At 30.2% G+C, this 18844-nt stretch overlaps 1 protein-coding gene across 1 annotated transcript in view; it reads right to left on the bottom strand.

The window, feature by feature from the left end:
* Positions 1–18844, bottom strand: part of LOC107436174 (uncharacterized) — a 108872-nt gene that overhangs the window by 78528 nt on the left and 11500 nt on the right. Inside the window, exons 2-5 of the mRNA XM_021146764.4 lie at positions 16239–16321; positions 10400–10609; positions 7818–8084; positions 6054–6253 (exon numbers count right to left, since the gene is read on the bottom strand). Of these exons, the coding sequence (XP_021002423.3) occupies positions 6054–6253; positions 7818–8084; positions 10400–10609; positions 16239–16321 (760 nt within the window). The remainder of the gene's footprint in view (positions 1–6053; positions 6254–7817; positions 8085–10399; positions 10610–16238; positions 16322–18844) is intronic.

Below are 18844 nucleotides of genomic sequence, written 5' to 3'. Positions count from 1 at the left end.
AGGAAATGCCAACTGATCAGCTTTCTGCAAAATCTTTAATATATTGGTAGCTAATTAAATAGTAAAATTTTTAGGATAAGGTTATACACGCCCACTCTATGTACAAGTAACCAAGAGATAACTGCAAATAAAGTTTCACTTCATATCAATACTTCGAATTTTCGATGTGCAACAGAGGAAAAATTACTTAAAATGGAAAATACTCAACTAAAATCATTTGAATTTCGTTACCACTATGAAATCCTTCTTTTTTTAAAGCGGTGCAAAATGGCATCTTTTACTTACAAAGATAAAGCACCAGCAAAACAATGAAACATTAGAAAATGAAATACAGAAATATTTTTATAACCACTATCGATTTCAAACCTATTTTAATATATAGACGACCGGGTCATTGTTTCAACCGAGGTATACTAAATGTAAATGTATGTAAATATAATGTAATTATACTGTTTTTTAATATCTAATTTACTAATTATAATATTGTATATATATTATTAATCTATCAGATCTGTACATAACTTGGTGCATTATAACTCTCATCATCTTCAATTCTACCTTGACTCAGGGGGCTTCCCCCGTACTCCATTCTCTCCTCACTACCCTAAAGCCAAAAGTCTTAGTCGCCCAAGGGCACACATTATGCGATGAAAAAGTCAGATGCCCGCTTTGCGGGCAGGCACTTTGTACAACTATATATCTAGCAATTTAGGGTTAGATCAGAAGATGTAACGCATGGCAATTAAACACAATGGCAACAAATTGAAGGGTTGTGCTGTGACTTATTTTAAATGTAATATCCTGTTAATTGCAGCGGGATTTCCGTTACAAAAATAAATAAATTAGTATATCCGTATCAGTTTATTCCAAAGTCAAACTTCTTCAGTGCAACGGGAAAAATATTTTTAAAAAAAACTTATTTTCAGTTCGTTACTAACAATTGCATTTTTTTTCTCTTTTCATGAACGGAATTTAAGCTTAGACGGATTCTAAACTATTGAAGATAGTGAGGCCCTTTATACGTTTAACTCATTTTTTCATACACCAAGAGCAAAGTATCGTTATTTTTTTATTGCTAATTATTCAACTAAATTCTATTGCCAATTATTCAATTGAATTCTATTCTAAATTATCTTTTTTTTTTAAATGCTTGACTATTGATATAAAAACAATGAATGATAAGCAAACAAGGAGGTTGATGAACGTAGCCTCCTAGTGACAAAAAAATTCATAACAAATTCTTACTTTATTCTTAATAAAATCATTTGTGTAAGCAAATATGTGATAAAAATTTAATTACAAACTAAAAAACAATAATAATGAATTAAAAGTTTTATTGTCCTCAGAGGTTAAATGAATGCCTCCTTCGGTTGAATGCCACTGTATTAAGAACTGATATACGCTGCAAAGAGTTTAACTACAAAATTTTTCATTGCCCTTATTGGATATAAAAATAAAAAATTAAAACACATGATTCGAGACCATTTTCTGTCGATCATTTATTTAATGACCATTTTGAGTAGGAAGAGTCAATACAATGAAATGTTGGAAATAAGAACAGTTTCGGTCACAGTTATATCGACATTAATCGAAAATAAATACTGTGCAGTCGTTAACCTGTTAGATAAAGATAGGATGTGCATCGCAAGAGCAAAATAAACTTTTTGAGTTAAGATACTAATGATTTATGGTTACTATATGTACAATGCGGTTAAAAAAACGAACCACCCTAAATAGCTTTTCATCTAATGATCGGATCTTCTCGTTCTAGGACGCAATCTTAATGATTTGAGGTGGGGACCTAAAAATATGCTAGTTAATTAGTGTAGATGATATTTTAAGTTGCGACATCAATCAAATTTTAAAAATGTCGTGTATTTAAAATTAAATTTCTCAGAAACTCTTTGACCGATTTTGCTCAAATTTTGTATTTTACATTGTGATTCTTCACATTCTTCAAAATTATGTAAAAAACTTTATACTTTTCAATGTAAAGCTTCTTTAACCACTATTTATTAAAATAATAAAAAAGAATAAATATTTACGAAAAGTTATCTTATGCATTGAATTATCTTTCATAATTGTGTGCAAAGTTTTTCTATTCTCTTAGAGAGTTCTCGAGATATGGCGAAAAAACGCAGGAAGAAAAATTAATATGAAGGGGTCCAAAATTTGGATCGCTCTCCCGACCAAATTAGGGGAAAAAATTTCCCAAACTCCAGTTTCTCCTTATATTTTGGGATTTCCAAATTCGATAGAGAAATTTATTATATATTTCAGAATTGAATTTGAGGTGGTTGGCAAGCAAATGGGACAAACCAATCACATTCATAAAATAAACAAATTTTTAGACATATGTATGGTACCACTTTCTTATTTTTGCTAGATTTTATATTTAATGTCTCTTGATTTAATTTCATAGTAATAAACAGTCATCAACAAACCACAAACAGCCTGCCACAGATTACAAATCCTTCTTCAGAACCCTAAAATGGAACTCAGACTTAAACGTTTACTTTACATCTCGATGATCCGTCCCATCCTGACTTATGCATCTCCAGCTTGGTGCAACATCTCTACATCACTCCTTAAAAAACTCAAAATATGCCAGAACAAAATCCTCAGGAAAATAACAAAAGCAAGATGGTTTATCCGCAATAAAAACATACATAGCGACCTCAACATAGATTTTTTAGATAATCACATTGCAAAGCAAAACTTCAGATTTTTTGAAAAGACCATATATTGTGACACCGCAGGATTCAACGAAATTTTTACTTTCGAAAACTTAAGAGAAGACATAAACCTCAGGCCGATTGCAGCTCATTTTTGTAGTGACATAATTTTAACTAAAATACAAAATATTTGATTTCCTTTTATTCCAATTACCAGAAAGAACCACCTTAAAGATTAAATACAAGATGAATGGGAAAAAGGCCGCTAACGGCCCCAGGCGCCCAGTTATATTTCGATGATGATGATGATGATGATTTCATAGTAATCAAGTCAAACTACCAGCAAAAAAAACAGTGTGGAGGCTTGATCCGTTTTGTAAAAAAGTGCTTTCTAGTGGTAGCAAAATTTAAGTTATTTTGAGTTTAGTACTTTTCCATCAACTACGTATCCAAAATTCGAAGTGAGTGTCATAACAAAGGCAGCTTCATTGCATTAATCTTGTGGTCACTCTTTCAAAAAAACGGGAGTAATTATACTTATTCTACAGGTTTTACTATTTAATTCGATACCAATACATAAAAAAAATCTTCAGAAAGCGGAGCAGTTGGCATCTCTGAAGTGGCAGCAAGAATGATTAACAGAAATACTTAATGATTACTAGGGGCTGCGAATAAGTCAGTATAAACTAAATCTTTTAGCAACTGTAAATTTACACTAATTGAAGCAGGAATTATTTTCACTTTAACACACAGATTTCTTGTAGGACACAATTTTCATGAATACATTTTCCTCACAAAACAAAACATAGTGCTGAACGCATATTTATTAAATGATCGAATTTTCTTTTCTTTTCTTTGCCACTGTTAAAGTTATATAATTACAATGATATTATATTTAAATATTCCCCAGGGTGAAAGTTGTAGATTCTTACAATATTTAAAGAGTTAATGTGATAAAATTTATTGCTAACAAAGTTTTTTTTTTTTTTTTTTTTTTTTTTTTTTTTTTTTTTTTTGCTATTGCAGTGGAATTAACGACAAACTAGGTTCAATGATCGAAATTTCTGTGGTTGAATCTACAACATACTAGGTTCAAGTACCTGTTGAACCTGTAAGCTTTACTACCAAACCTGAAGTGTAACCCCAAATGAACAGAACTGAATTCAAATCAATGAAATATGCATAGATAATTTTGCAAAAGTTTGTTCTTAGGCTTTTCATCTTTCTTCCCGCCATCCTGCACGATGTTAATTACGAGTATGCTGCTTAAATTTTATTTAAGTTAAGTTCTAAATTTGGCACTTCTACTTATCATTTCAAATGCTGACAAAATACAAGCAACTTATCTCGCCAAACTATCAATTAAAAATTTCTCCGCATTATTATCATTCTCCATTCGCTTGATTTTTTTTCTAAATCTTCACTCATTTTTGGAACATGTACTTGGAACAGGTATTTCTCCTTAAATTAAAGTCGTTAGAATCGCACATGTTAAACCAAAATAAATAAGTAAAGAGGTAGAGAATAAAAATAATTATACATGACATAAACTATTATAATAAGAACAATAAAGTAATAAAAATTCCTACTCAGCTGTTTCTAGAATATTCGAACGATTATTTACTGCCTTCATATATTACTTAATGTTTGATGACTGTAAAATAAAAACTGCAGTTCAGTGTTAAACAAGTAAACATTCAGAGAAATTTCTTTCCCCAGCTGCACAAACGACCTTCGTCAATAAAATCTATATCGATGCAATATCATAAAACGCTATTATATGATTAATATTGGGAAAAACTACCCATAAAATATGAAAACTTTAATAGCTTAACTGTCATAATAATAATAATAAGTATACTTCTTATCTGTAATACGGATAATAAGTTGGTGAGTCATGAATGTAGTTCGATTTATAAGTCATTTGAATAAAAAATGAATACTTAACAAATTCCTTTGATAATAGTTTAATTTTTATTTAAGTATTTAAAAGTTCAAACACAAGTTCATGTCAAGTAAACATATTGGGTACTAGTAGGGTACTATTTTATCAAACAAATTCAACTAATATATCATAATCTATAGGCCCTTCTCAGGGTCATTCTTTCTCCATATTTAAATGCAGGATAGCCAACTTTCTTCGCTTTTTGTAAAAATTTATTCTAGTGGTAGCTATGTTTATGGTTAAATTTATTATTTTTATTCATTTAAACTTACTTTCCACATCAATACCTATAAATGATTTAAAAGTTCATATGCAACACCGTTTTGTTCCAGCTCACTCGTGCTGAAGCCTTTAAATTGATGGCAAAATTACCAAATATTCCGGAAGCTTTTTTTTAAAAAATGTCTACCACTCCATAAATATTTTGAAAAAATTAAAGTAAATTGAAAAAATTTAACTACAGTGGCAATATGCAGATATTGCCGCTGTAGGCGTTCTATTTTTGTTTCATTTTAAAATAGATTATTTTTATTCGTTCCACCCACGGATCGATGATCACGTCAAAAATTTTAAAATATCGTATCTTCTTTCTTATCAAGATCTTTAAATCCTTTTATTTTTTCTATTTTAAATCATGAGGACCATTTCACAAGATTTAATAATTCCATATGAAAAGCCGTGAGCAATTTCAGACCAGGACTATGATGACATATTGGACTGGCGTATTAACAAAATCATGCCGATTTTCGATAGTGAAAGCTCCCAAAGGTCAGCTAAAAATATTGAAGTGGTAGCAAGATTTATACTGTAAAATATATTTCGTGTGTTTAAAATTACTTAATAATCACAAGAATTCAGAACTATGATATATGCTATAGGAATATTATATAAATATTATATAAATTGAAGTGATTGTGAAATTAGGAAAACTTAACACTGCTTTAAATCGTCTGCTACCATGTGAATATTTTTGACGGAGCCTGACTCAAGGGGCTAACCCAGTGGCGAGTCCCAAGTTCGAAATCAAAAAACACTATGATAATGCGGAATCAGTCTTTTATCTTAAATTATCAATTTTGTACCCATGGGACTATTAGTTTTGCCCTAAATCCAAGATCAAAAGTCACTATGTCAATGCGGAATCAGTCTTTTATCTTAAATTATCCACTTTGTACCCTTGGGGCTATTAATTTTGCCCTGAATCCAAGATCAAAAGTCACTATGTCAATGCGGAATCAGTCTTTTATCTTAAATTATCCACTTTGTACCCTTGGGACTATTAATTTTGCCCTAAATCCAAGATCAAAAGTCACTATGTCAATGCGGAATCAGTCTTTTATCTTAAATTATCCATTTTGTACCCTTGGGACTATTAATTTTGCCCTAAATCCAATATCAAAAGACAGTCTGTGACTGTGGAATGAGTATTTTACCTTAAAAGTGTCCATTTTGAATTCTGGCTCTCCTTTGAACCAAAAGTAATTAACCGTCCTGTTGAAGTACAATATATCTTCAGTCTCACTACTGGACGAAGACCCATAAATGTCAGCTCTCACAGGTACAGAGAGAAATCCGTTGTCTATACCTGTCACATCACCTTCCTTTGTTCCAGCTGCTGTCCCAACACCTAGGTCTGATGAAATTATTATGTCAACAAATATTACAACAAGGTATGGAATAACATAGAAAATAAAAAAATGCCCTTGTCTACTTTAGCTTTTCGAAACAGCCACACGTTAAATTCGAAAAAGAAATAAATAAGATATTTATAAAGAATTACAGTTTAAAATATCAGCGGTTGAATTAAAATGGAACCTTTATAAAATGATAAGTGGTAATAATCGAAATTTTTGACATGAAATGTAGTCCTACACTGTTAAAAAGAAGAATGAAAACACCTGGATATTTACGGAAAATGTTCTGTCAAAAAGGGTGTCTGTACTTTTTTCTGCTAATTTCAACACTTACCAGGAAATATACTGACAATAAAGATGCTAGTACTTTCAATTGCAAATTCAAAATTCGTCATAAAAAGTACTGGTAATAAGAATGTCAATGCTTTTTACTGCAAATTTAACGGTTGCTGTATTTAGCCACGTGGAATTTTGCCGCATTTATGCAAAACAAATCTTTTATAATTTCGACAAAAATGTGTGTTTGTGCTTTTACTCTCGTTATCCGATATGCTTAATTATACATAACACTATGCTGAGTATTTTATGAATGAATACGAAAATCACAATTTTAAGATAAAATCTTGTACTTTCTAACAAAATTACACGAAAATCAATTAGAAATCTTTAACTTCGAAATAAAAACATGTAGTTTCCAAAAACATTACAAGCGAATCTATGAGAAATTTAAAAATTTTAAGTGATATCCAGTGGTTTCTACCAAATTACAATCAAATCTATAAGATATTCATACTTTATTAAATAGTGTCTATCACATATACTAGTGAATAAAAGAAATCACAAGTTTTGAAATGAAAAAAGTAAAGTTTTTATCAAAATTGCAAGAGTATTAACTAAAATTTCTTAATTTGTAAGTAAAATCCAATAGTAAATCCAGTGGTTTAAATAAAATTCAAATTACAATAAAGACCGTTAGAAATCAGTCTATCACAATTACCATCGAATCAATAAGAAATTCACTATTTAAAAGTAAAAGCGTGTGGTTTCTATCGAAATTGTTATCGACTCAATGGGAAATTCGCAGTTAAATAAGAAGCTGTGGTTTCATTCAAATTATAATCGAATCAATAGGAAATTCACAATTTTTGAATAAGAACCTGAGGTTTCTTCAAAATTACTCTACCGAGTCAATAGAAAATTCACAAATAAATAAGAACCCGTGGTTTCTATCACAATTACCATCGAATCAATAAGAAATTCGCCATTTTTAAATAGGAATCGGTGATTTCTATCATTATTTCTATCGAATCAATGAGAAATTTACAATTTATAAATTAGAACCAGTGGTTTCTAACAAGATTACTACCAAATCAATCGGAAATTCGCAATTTTTAAAAAAGGAATCGGTGGTTTCAATTTAAAATTACTATCAATCAATAAGAAATTCAAATTTTTTAAATAAAAATCTGTGAAAAATTACTTCTCGGCACTTCCTGCATAATAAATTCATAACACACATGTATGGATATAAATTTATTTATTATTTTAAGTAACAATACTTACTACTTTTGCTTGTGAACAAGTAGGAAATATTCATCGTTGCATCAATAGTTTCTTGATAGACACAGCCAATGAATTTATCCGTCAAAAGACCACGCTGTTTCATTCTATCAGTTCCATTAAAAGCGTACGGGTATTTTCCTCCAAACTCTAGTTCAAAACTGGATGGGCGCATACTGATTCCACGACCCGTAGAACTGAAGTCAGATGTAAAGTCTTCCAAATCAATGGTTGTGCAAACGTGAGACAGGGGATCTTTTTTAATGTCATCTGTAAAGTGCATTTAAATGGTTTATTGTAAAACAACAAGTCACAGAACAGTTACGAAATGAGAAAAGAATGGTAAACTTCTGATTGAATTGTCGACCGTACGATTCAATATTTTTTCTACTCTTATTAACCCTTTCGCACCGACTGTCACAAATACGTGCCAGCATAAAGCCGTATCAACCAGGGTGAAAAGATAAAACTGGTAGTCAAAGTAATTCTTTAACAGTTTATTTGTGGGAGGAGTTATAATTGCTTGATTTATTTAATTCACCATTACTTTGTTCAAAATAAAACTATTTACTTCTACTTTGAATTAACATTGATTATATATATGATTAAACTAACAATAATTAAAGTAAAAGCAAAGTAAGTCTGTCAAATTAGCAACGACTACATTTAAGTTACCGTTTTTTATTTAATTACAACTTGATTCTGATTTTTTACGAATGCTTTTCTGAATCACCCGTCCCCAAGGGGTTAAATAAAAATATAATAAATACATAATAAAAATTACTTTTTACATCTTTTGACAAACAAATTTTGCAATTATGTGTAAAAATGCTTAAATTCGCTTAAAAAGTTCTCGAAATATATCTAAATACGTAAAAAAGGATATTGATATTAAAGGGTCTGAATTTCAGGTGCACTTCTGACTAAGGGGGCCATATTTTCCAGATTACAGCCCATATAGTATGGTTCAAGAATCCAAATTCGTTGGAAAAAAATATACTTCTACAGGTTAACTATGTTTTTGTATCTGATTTCATGACTTTAAATACCTTAAGCAATAACCTGGATTAACAGTTCTCGAACTCTTAACCCTTTCGGACATCTGTGCTCTTTTTACATGTTTCTTTTCTGACGAACCAGTAAAAATAGGTATTGGTATTTTTTAATTATAAAAACTGCCAAAAAAATCTGCTTGATTCTCGGAATCATATTGTTCTAAAATAAGAAATCCAGAAAAAGTAGTTCGAAATTTTTTTTTATTCATTTTCAAAAATTTATCAATAAGTGACTTGTAAATCTTAATTAAGGAAATCTTAATGATGATCAACTGTTTCTCTTAGATCTAAATAACTGCAAATATGTTTATCGTTTGGAAGTGTTTCCGCGTTTGGAAGATTTTACGCAAAAAAAGACACCTGTGTTTCATGCTATATTTCATAACTATAAATTATTAAAATGTTAAATATAATATTTTCATTTATTTGGACCTTATTTTATACTAAATAATGAAAAAAGTATTAAAAATACGTTTTCTTACTAAATGTTTCTAAAATGTACTATATCAGGTCAAACTTATAACATATAAATATAAATTATTAAAATATTAAATACAATATTTTTCACTTATTTTGACCTAAATTTATACAAAATAATGAAATAAGTATGAAAAATATGTTTTTAAATAAATATTTCTAAAATATACAATTTCAATTTGAATTTAAATCTAGATATTAAACGGTTTAGGTATTGGGACATGAGTGTGCCTCTTTGAACATGTGTTAAGGTTAAAGTGATAAATCCGGTTGTTATTAATACTAACCGCTCTATATTAATAATAACCGCTTCTTTTGGTCAAAATGAGAAGTAAAAAATGGAGGTATTCGTATCGTGATCTTTGGTGGAATAATTGTCATGTCTTGTCAACTTCCGTGCAGCGGCCCAAGGGGAACTAAAAAAAAAACATCGCAGAAAGAGATCGACTTGAAGGGTAAAGTTCGTAGCCACTCCCGGGCAAAATCTACATGTTTTTTTCCTCAAATTTTTCCAGTTTAAAATCAATTTGGTGCCCTGGCGATTATTGTTGGTGAGGCAGTTCAGGATACGGAAATATCCTTAATAAAAACGCTAAAGAATGACATTGACCAAACTTAATTAGTTATCAATAATAATAACCGGTTTATATGATAAATTAGCTTAATTGTTCCCTATTACCGGCTTATTTGATTATTATTAATATTAGCCGGTTATTATTAATAATAACCGACAGTTTTCATTGGCCGTTACATATACATTTAAGGGTAAATGCTCCACTACTTTTTTCTTATACTAAGGCACTATTTGGATCTTTGTATAATTAGGCGTGTTTTTTTAGGACAGAATTTCCCGGTAGCTAATTTACAATCCAACATCTTTTAACGACTAGCTCTCTTTTTTAGAGATTTTCCTCTGGTCTGTAGTTGGTCACAATTATATTGTAAACTTTAATTTTTTTCAATAATCTTTTTCTTTATCGACTTTTAATAAATATTAAAAAAAAAGTTTTTATTTATGAATATATATTTTAAAAATAAAGAGTTGTTACTCACCGTATGGATGAAGTCTGTCATAGGCTATAACTTGTTGATTTTTATAATCCAAAATGTAGTGTTTCTCATAACCGTTTGTCAATATGACATGCTTCGCGCGAGAGTTCGTAAAGTCATAGTAGGTTTCTTCATAGACTATATCTTTGTCCATATAGTTGACGAATTCTCTACGCGCCTCGAAGTCCTTCGGTATAGGTGGAGGTAATGGACCTATAAAATCATATAACAACTTATGAAACAGAGCTCATACTATTCTTAGAGATCGTCACGGAGAAAGTAAAAATAATAACTACTCTACATGTATAGGATAACATTAGGAAACTTAGCTGCTGATCAGGGTAGCATTTTTATGTTGTAGCCACTTGTAGCTAAGCCAGATGTAGACATTTCTTAGAACGTGTGGCCACTGTTTCAAAATTTAAGATGTTTGAATGATTAAAGAAACTGATTCTATGGGCCGGGACAGTCTGGTCGGCAGGGCGCTGGTGGAGAATTTAACTGGCCAAAGAAGTGTTGTAAATGGTAAATAGTGAGCGGTAAATCTGTCGGGTCACAACGTCCTCCATGCTGCCATAACAAATTATACTTCTGGGGATACAGAATTGAAGATTGACCATTCTCTGGTTCAGGTCAAAATTACGATCTGTTGATGAATGAATCGATTTATGAATGGTCCACCCTTTAAACAGGTGTGACGTACGGAATTTAGATCTAATGATCGAATTTTCACGTTCTAGGATTCAATTTTAATGGTTTGAGGGGGTCACCTGAAATATGCAAATTAATAAGTGCAGACAATATTTTATGTTTCGAAATCAGACACAAAAATTTACTTTCTCTGAATAAACATACTTTTTTTACTACGGATTCAGATTTCTGACACCCAAAATATGAGTAGCCGCAATCTGAGAAATATGGTCCCCATAGTTTGATATATGAGAAATATTTATTATTTTACTTTAAGAAAATAATAAATATTTGCTAAAAGTTGTATTTTGCACGGAATTATCTTTGAATAAACGAATTTTATAATTGCGTGCAAATTTTTTTTAATTCGGTTGAAAAGTTGTAAAAAAATTTCGAAATACGCAAAAATGTAAAATAAACATTAAGGTTTCCAAACATTAGACCGCTCTCCTGATCAAACTATTCATACCATTTTTCCTAGATATGCAGCTACCCTCTATAATTTAGGGAGTCAGAAATCCGAATCCGTCGAGAAAGGTATGTTTATTCAGAGAAATTACGTTTTAGAGTCTGATTTCGCAACTTAAAATATCGTCTGCACTTATTATTTAGCATATTTGAGGTCACCCCCAATAGCCTTCAAGATTGAATCCTAGAACGTGAAAATCGGATCATTAGACCAAAAGTTATCAATGGGTTTCCGTTTTTTTTCTTCTTCTTTTTTGCGCACTGTATATTAGAATGCATTTTTAATTATGGTATTGAGAAAAAGAAAAGAAAATGTTAAATTCCTACGCTCATTATGGTCAATGCAAATTTCGCATTTGTAAGAAGAACTCCACTTCTGAAAGCTTCAAGTATGATCTTTCAATTTATGCTAACGATTTCGACATGTGAAATTCAACATTTGATTCGATATGTGAAATTCGACTTTTACTCCTAAAAAATCGGTTGACGTCAAGTCAGTATAGAAGTGTTTCCATATTTTTTTACCCCTGTATGTTCACCCAAATACAGAGATGCCAATTTGCTCCTCTAACAATGGAAACTAGGGCCAATTTTGAAATAAACTAGTGGGATGTATGCCTTATGAGGAATAATTTTAGGGGGAAACATTCGTTTCGGCCCATAGAAGGTCCTGTGAGAGATAAAAAATAATTCAATCTATAGAAAAATCGGTATTTTATTACTTCAATGCTGACTATTAGTTATTATAATTGTCTCATAATCCAACTAATTTGTAATTAATTGGATAATTAATTAATTTGCTAATTAATAAACTAGTTAACATTCTTTTCGGCCCGTAGAAGGTCCTGTGAGAGATAAAAAATAATTCAATATGTAGAAAAATCGATATTTGGTTACTTCAATGCAGACTATTAGTTATTGTAATTGTCTCGTAATCCAATTAATTTGCTAATTAATAAATTAATCAGAAAATTAATAAATTATTAATTAATTATTAATTAATATTAATTAATTATTAATTAATTATTAATTAATTATTAATTAATTATTAATTAATTATTAATTAATTATTAATTAATTATTAATTAATTATTAATTAATTATTAATTAATTTGCAATTACATACTCCAATTAATTTGAAAAGTTTTTTGAAAAAAAAAATTAAACAAATTTGATGTCAAATTTTTTTTTTTAAAATTAACCTAATAGGTTTTTCTAAAAAATTACAGATACATACAATTTTCGAAATCAATTTTGACAATAAATATGCATTATATAGTACGTGAAAGTACCACAAAATTAATTGGAGTATGAGACAAATACAATAACTAATAGTCTGCATTGAAGTAATAAAATACTGATTTTTCTATAGATTGAATTATTTTTTATCGCTTACAGGACCTTCTATGGGCCGAAACGAATGTTTCCCCCTAAAATTATTCCTCATAAGGCATACATCCCACTAGTTTATTTCAAAATTGGCGAGTCACACTTCCCTAGTTTCCCTTGTAAGTACAAAAACATTTTCTAGTGGTATCGAAATTTAAGTTACTTTTACTTTAGTAATTTTCTTTTTAAGTGATATTTTCACCATTAAATCCCAAATCAATCACATCAAATTCAACTTCATTGTAGTCATCTCACAAGTTTGGAGGTAGCGGGTTTGATTCGAATCCCGCTTTTACCCTGGATGTATTTATTCTTCGTGATGACTTTCTCTGAATTGTTCTATCTGTTCTTCTTGACAAAGATTTATAAGCCTATATTGAGCATACAAGGCCTTCAAATGTATGGCATTCCATTAAACTAATACAGTTATCTCCTGATGACACTTTTGAAGAGTGAGCGTAATTATTCTTATTCTACGAGATTAACTGTTTATTTCGTTAACAATTTATTAAAACTTTAGCAGAAAGCGGAAAAGTATGCATCCCAGTTAATGTAAATAATTATATATTTTATTTTGATATATAAATGCACTTTAAATATTTTTCTTAAAAACTAAAGTGACACACCCATTAGAAACTTGCTTTCTAATTATGTATTAATTTAGCAACAAAAGCTAGTTATAAAAAAACCTACTTTTTTCACACACAGCAAAGTATTTCCTCAAAGGTTACATCAGCAAAATTAGAGTTAGTAACCGTCGCCCACAAAGAATTTCTAAATAATCCGAAAATATAAATTATTTACTGTAATATTGTTCAGATAATTTAACAGGAAATCCAAACTTAATAAAAAAGCGGGGAAGTTTCCATTCCAGTTAATATGAATTATTATATTTTGGTTTGAAATAATGCACTTTAAATATTTTTGTAAAAAACTAAAGTGACGCACTCATTAGAAATTTGCTTTATCTAATTGTCAATTTAGCTACAAAAGCTAGTTATAAAAAAAGGCAACTTTTTTCACACACAACAAAGTATTTCCTCAAAGTTTACATCATCAAGATTAGGGTTAGTAACCGTCGCCCGCAAAGAATTTCTTAATAATCCGAAAATATAAATTATTTACTATAATATTGTTCAAATAATTTAACAGGAAACCCAATAAAAAGATGAGTCGGAACATAAAAGTCAGATTTAGAATAACAGGTAGAGGTTTGACCTTGTTCTTTATGTTTCGTTTTTATCATTTTGTTACAGATTCGAATAAAAGATTATTTCTCCTTTTGTATATTCTTTTACTGAATATTCGATTAATTACTCTATTGCTTAAGGAAGAAACTTTCGTTTTTTCACTTGTAATACGAATTTATTTTATGATTAATTAAATAAAATAAAATAAATATTTTAAAGCTCGGGATTTTTTTTTTCCTTGGGGAAGAAAAGTAATGCTTAATTATAATTATTGATATTTATTATTTAACGAACTCGGAGATTTTAAATTGAAGAAGTTAAATTTTTTTTAAGTAAAATAAAATTTTTAGTAAGTATTTTTTTTTAATAAAACGTAGTTTGTAGTTGAAGTATATTTACGTCGCACTAGAGCTATTGGCGACGGAAACATCCCTAAGGATGATCTGAAAACACGCCATCACAATTTTGATGGCGTGTTTTCGGAGGGGACCCTCGAGGGGATGGCACCCTCTCTTCGGTAGCCTGGTGACCTCGAGCACTTTACTGTAAAAAAATGTAACTTGGACCAATACAGCACGACTTTCGCTCCTTTCGCTGGCTGATTAAAGTGGTCATCCACCTGCAAAATGACTGCAGCTAGTGGTGATCTGCTAGACTTAGGTGATCTACTGGGAAACGTGTCTTAACAATCAGTCCACTGCAAGGCTTTCAGTAAAATGAAATTTTTTTAAATGTCGACAATTGTTCCATTTTAAAATATAAATGACAATAGAAGCAAATCCTACAATACTGTACAGAAATATGTAAAAATAGAAAAGGAATATTTATCGTGAAACAATTGTCAACAGAAAATCTATACATTTTTTACACATGCGTAATAGCTATTAAAATCGGCTCATGAGTCGATTCTTCATAGATATTTTTTTTTCCAGCTATGTTTATGGAGAAAATCACTTTTGATGCATTTTCATTTCAAAACTATGCATGTTGATGCTCTTCAACAAAAAATTCTATTGAATGATTACTTTTCAAAGAACAATATTTAATCATCATTATCTCCTGATATGAAGTTCATCAAATCTTTTGGAAAATTAGTACTATTTAAACTTAAGTGTAAAAAAACAATAGGAAAAAATAAAAATCTTGTAATATATATATATATATATATATATATATATATATATATATATATATATATATATATATATATATACAACTGTGTGAGGAGCACTAAAATAATTTTTTACAAAAATTACAACAAATAAAATAGAATACAATAAGTAAAAATAACACGCTTTGTCTATATTGATACAATATCAGAAAGTACTCTTTTTGCGGATATAATCGTGTGTGCTGATGAAATGATATTATATCTTTTATTTTCCGGATTTTTTAAAACATTTTATCCTTTTTTCCCCAGTTGTTTGTTATTTTTTTATTATTTTTTTTCTTTCCCCCCTTTTTTCATATGTCTGTAATTTCCCTTGGTTTTATCTTCATTTTGAACTTATCTTATGAGTTCTGTTTACTTGCAGCTTTTGCGCTATAAATGAAACTTATTGTTTTTCTTAATTTTTTTCGTGTTTTTTCGTATTTATTTCGTATATATATATATATATATATATATATATATATATATATACATACCCTCCAACTGCTACGGAATTCCCGTAGTTTCAGAAATCTTCTTTTCAGACGGTAGCAAAATTAATGTCTAAATATTTAAAAAAAATTAATTTTAGCGTAACTTGTCCACTATTACTTATAAAAGTGCATGCCATATGGCTAGATTCTTAAGTTCTGATAAAAGTTTTATGAGAGATCCATTTGCTTTAAAAATTTCTACTTTGGTTCGCTACCACTAGAAAGAATTATTTTCAAAATCCTCATAAGTTGGAGGGTATGTATATATATATATATATATATATATATATATATATATATATATATATATATATATATATATATATATATATATATATATATATATATATATAAAATTATTGTCTCTGAAGACTATTGTAAATCTTCTAACTCTTGTTATTTTACAACCTGTTCAGTCGGTCAGTTTTTGTGTATTTTTTTTCACAACTTAGAATACTCACCATAACTTTCTTTAATGACTTTGCAAATCTCTTCATTGTAGTCCGACGTCACGATTGTCCAACTTGTTGCCAACAAAAGTGCTCTAAAAAAAGATGTATTTTATAGTGCAATGAAAAATTTACGTCTATTGCAATAATGCAAAAGTATAGCATTTGTTTAAGAAAAGTAAAAAATAAAAAAAAAGTAATCATTTGTCATTGGAATCGTTTTGTTATGTCTAGATCTCTAAGATAATGACGCAATCAAATGTATTCTTCTACCTTGAATTCTATTGTAACGGTTTTTATATCATACTTACAATCCTTAAATGGCTTCGTATTGCTCTTAAAATAGTATTTCGTTCTATGGATCTTTTAAGTTTATCTTAATATAATAGGTTACTGCTATTTTACTGTGCATTATAGAATACATTCTTTATGAAAATTATCTTTTAAATGAATATTAAATAGTCTGATCTCAATTATAACATACATTTTCGTTACATTATTGTAACCTATTACCCGAATTACTGCAAGAACCTTCCTTATAACATTTTTTTTAATGAAAAAAAACCGTTATTGATCACCCATTGTAGTTTACGACTACCATGTGTAACTCCTTAGCTTTGTAATTTTGAACCCAATCCGGAAGGAAAAAGAAATCTTTGATCAAGTTTTGGAAGAAATTTTCCATCGTTTAGGACTTTTTGATGGAACTAACTCGCATTTACGTTACATGGACACAGGGTTCCCGCAGTCCTTGAAAAATTTTAAAAGTGGTAGTAAATTTAGGGTAATGCTAGAATATATTTTTTATTTTAATATACCAGTTCATCGTTAAGAGCTGGAATTTTCATGCATACATACTTTCTTTGGAGAACAATTTTTAGTGGGGGCTACACAAAAGTTAAATTTTCAAAATTTGTTTTATTTTAGTCACCGCTTCTTAAAATTTTCAAGGCTCGCTGAAACCCTGTGGGGAGGAAAACCACGAAAACCTCACACAGATAGCCTGATGGCAAGGGGACTGTAACCCATCATCCGTCAATCACTGGGAATATTTTACGTCAGCACTGTGGTCGATGGAACCCGAATGTGGAATTACTACCGACCAGCCATCTCTGGGATTCGAACCCGGGCAACTCAGCCCTGGGCTTCGAAGGGGCACTCCACGCTTCCACATTGATTTCCCAAATCATGTGTTAGAGGTTAAACGCTTTTGTTCTATTTTTTGGAATGCGTTCTTTTTTTTCTAAATAATAACGACTGATAACTCTATTATTTCAGTGTTAATATTTATTTTGAATGAGCCACACATTCGCATTTACTAAAATATATTAATGCTTTTGATATCTGTGTTTGATTCTGAAAACATGCTGTTTTTATATCTTTGAACTGAACTGGTAGTTAAATAAATATTAGATGTATCCTCAATTTAACCACAAACATGTTGCCACTTTTTTAAAAACTGACTTCGGCGGATAAAGGGTTAATTTTTCCAACTATTTCTATTTCCTGAAATAATTTTATCGAAGGGGAATATCATTTACCAGAAATGATTCTGTTACTGGAAAAAGTTCGAAAACAGTTAAGAAAAGAAGTCAGTTTCGAATTTAAAATGCCTTACAGTAACAATGTCTGATAAAATCAATTGTCTAACATTTGTTATCATTCAGTCGTTATCAAGAACTTCTATGTAGGCCAAAGCTGTGATAACTTGTAATGGATAACGGAAACTATTTTCAACTTTGTTCTGGAAATTCAAGGAGAATTTTTTTTTCTTCAATGTTCTGATTTGAGAACCGTGGTGGTCAGGGGATAGATCTCTCGCCTCCCAATGAGGTGAACCGGGTTCGAATCCCGGCAATGGATGGTTAATTCGAATTCCCCACCCGGGTCACACCTACCACAGTGCTGACGTAAAATATCCTCAGTGTAGACGGATCATGCGTTAGAGTCCCTTTGCCGTCAGGGTAACCGTGGGAGCTTTTCGAGGTTTTCCTCTCCATGTAAAGCAAATGTGGGTTTGTCCCATCAAAAAATTCCCCCATGAAATCAAATTTCAATCAATACTTGGTCCAGGAGTTCCCTTGTCTTCTGGATTGGGTTCAAAATTAGCTACGGAGTTGAACATTTATAGTCGTAAAACCAAAAATTGGGTCGACTGCTCAACAGCGGTTATAAAACAAATTCAAAAGAGAAAGCTGAGCGAAAATTAAATTAAAACGTTATTTAAACTTATGTGTCAAATGTAATTTTTGTCACCTAATAATGCTTCAACAAAAACTGTGCCTGGCTCTGCTACAATACTATGTGTACTCAACAATAAATACTACGTGCACAAAGTGCAAAATAAAAAAAACAGATCATTCTTTTAATTTAATGATCAGATCTCACTTTCCAGGACTCAATCTTATTGGTTTAAACTTGTTAATTAATTAGTGCAGACGTTATTTTAAGTTGCAAAATTATATACAAAAACGTACTTTCGCTGAATAAACATACCTTTTTGCTATCTGGGAAATAGGGTCTGAAAACTATCTGGGAAATAGGGTCTGAAAACTATCTGGGAAATAGGGTCTGAAAACTATCTGGGAAATAGGGTCTGAAAACTATCTGGGAAATAG

This window comes from Parasteatoda tepidariorum, chromosome 5, assembly GCF_982258835.1.
Source record: "Parasteatoda tepidariorum strain Cologne lab strain chromosome 5, Ptep-v5.0, whole genome shotgun sequence".
NCBI classification, from domain to species: domain Eukaryota; kingdom Metazoa; phylum Arthropoda; class Arachnida; order Araneae; family Theridiidae; genus Parasteatoda; species Parasteatoda tepidariorum.
This window is presented reverse-complemented; position numbering and strand designations above follow the sequence as displayed.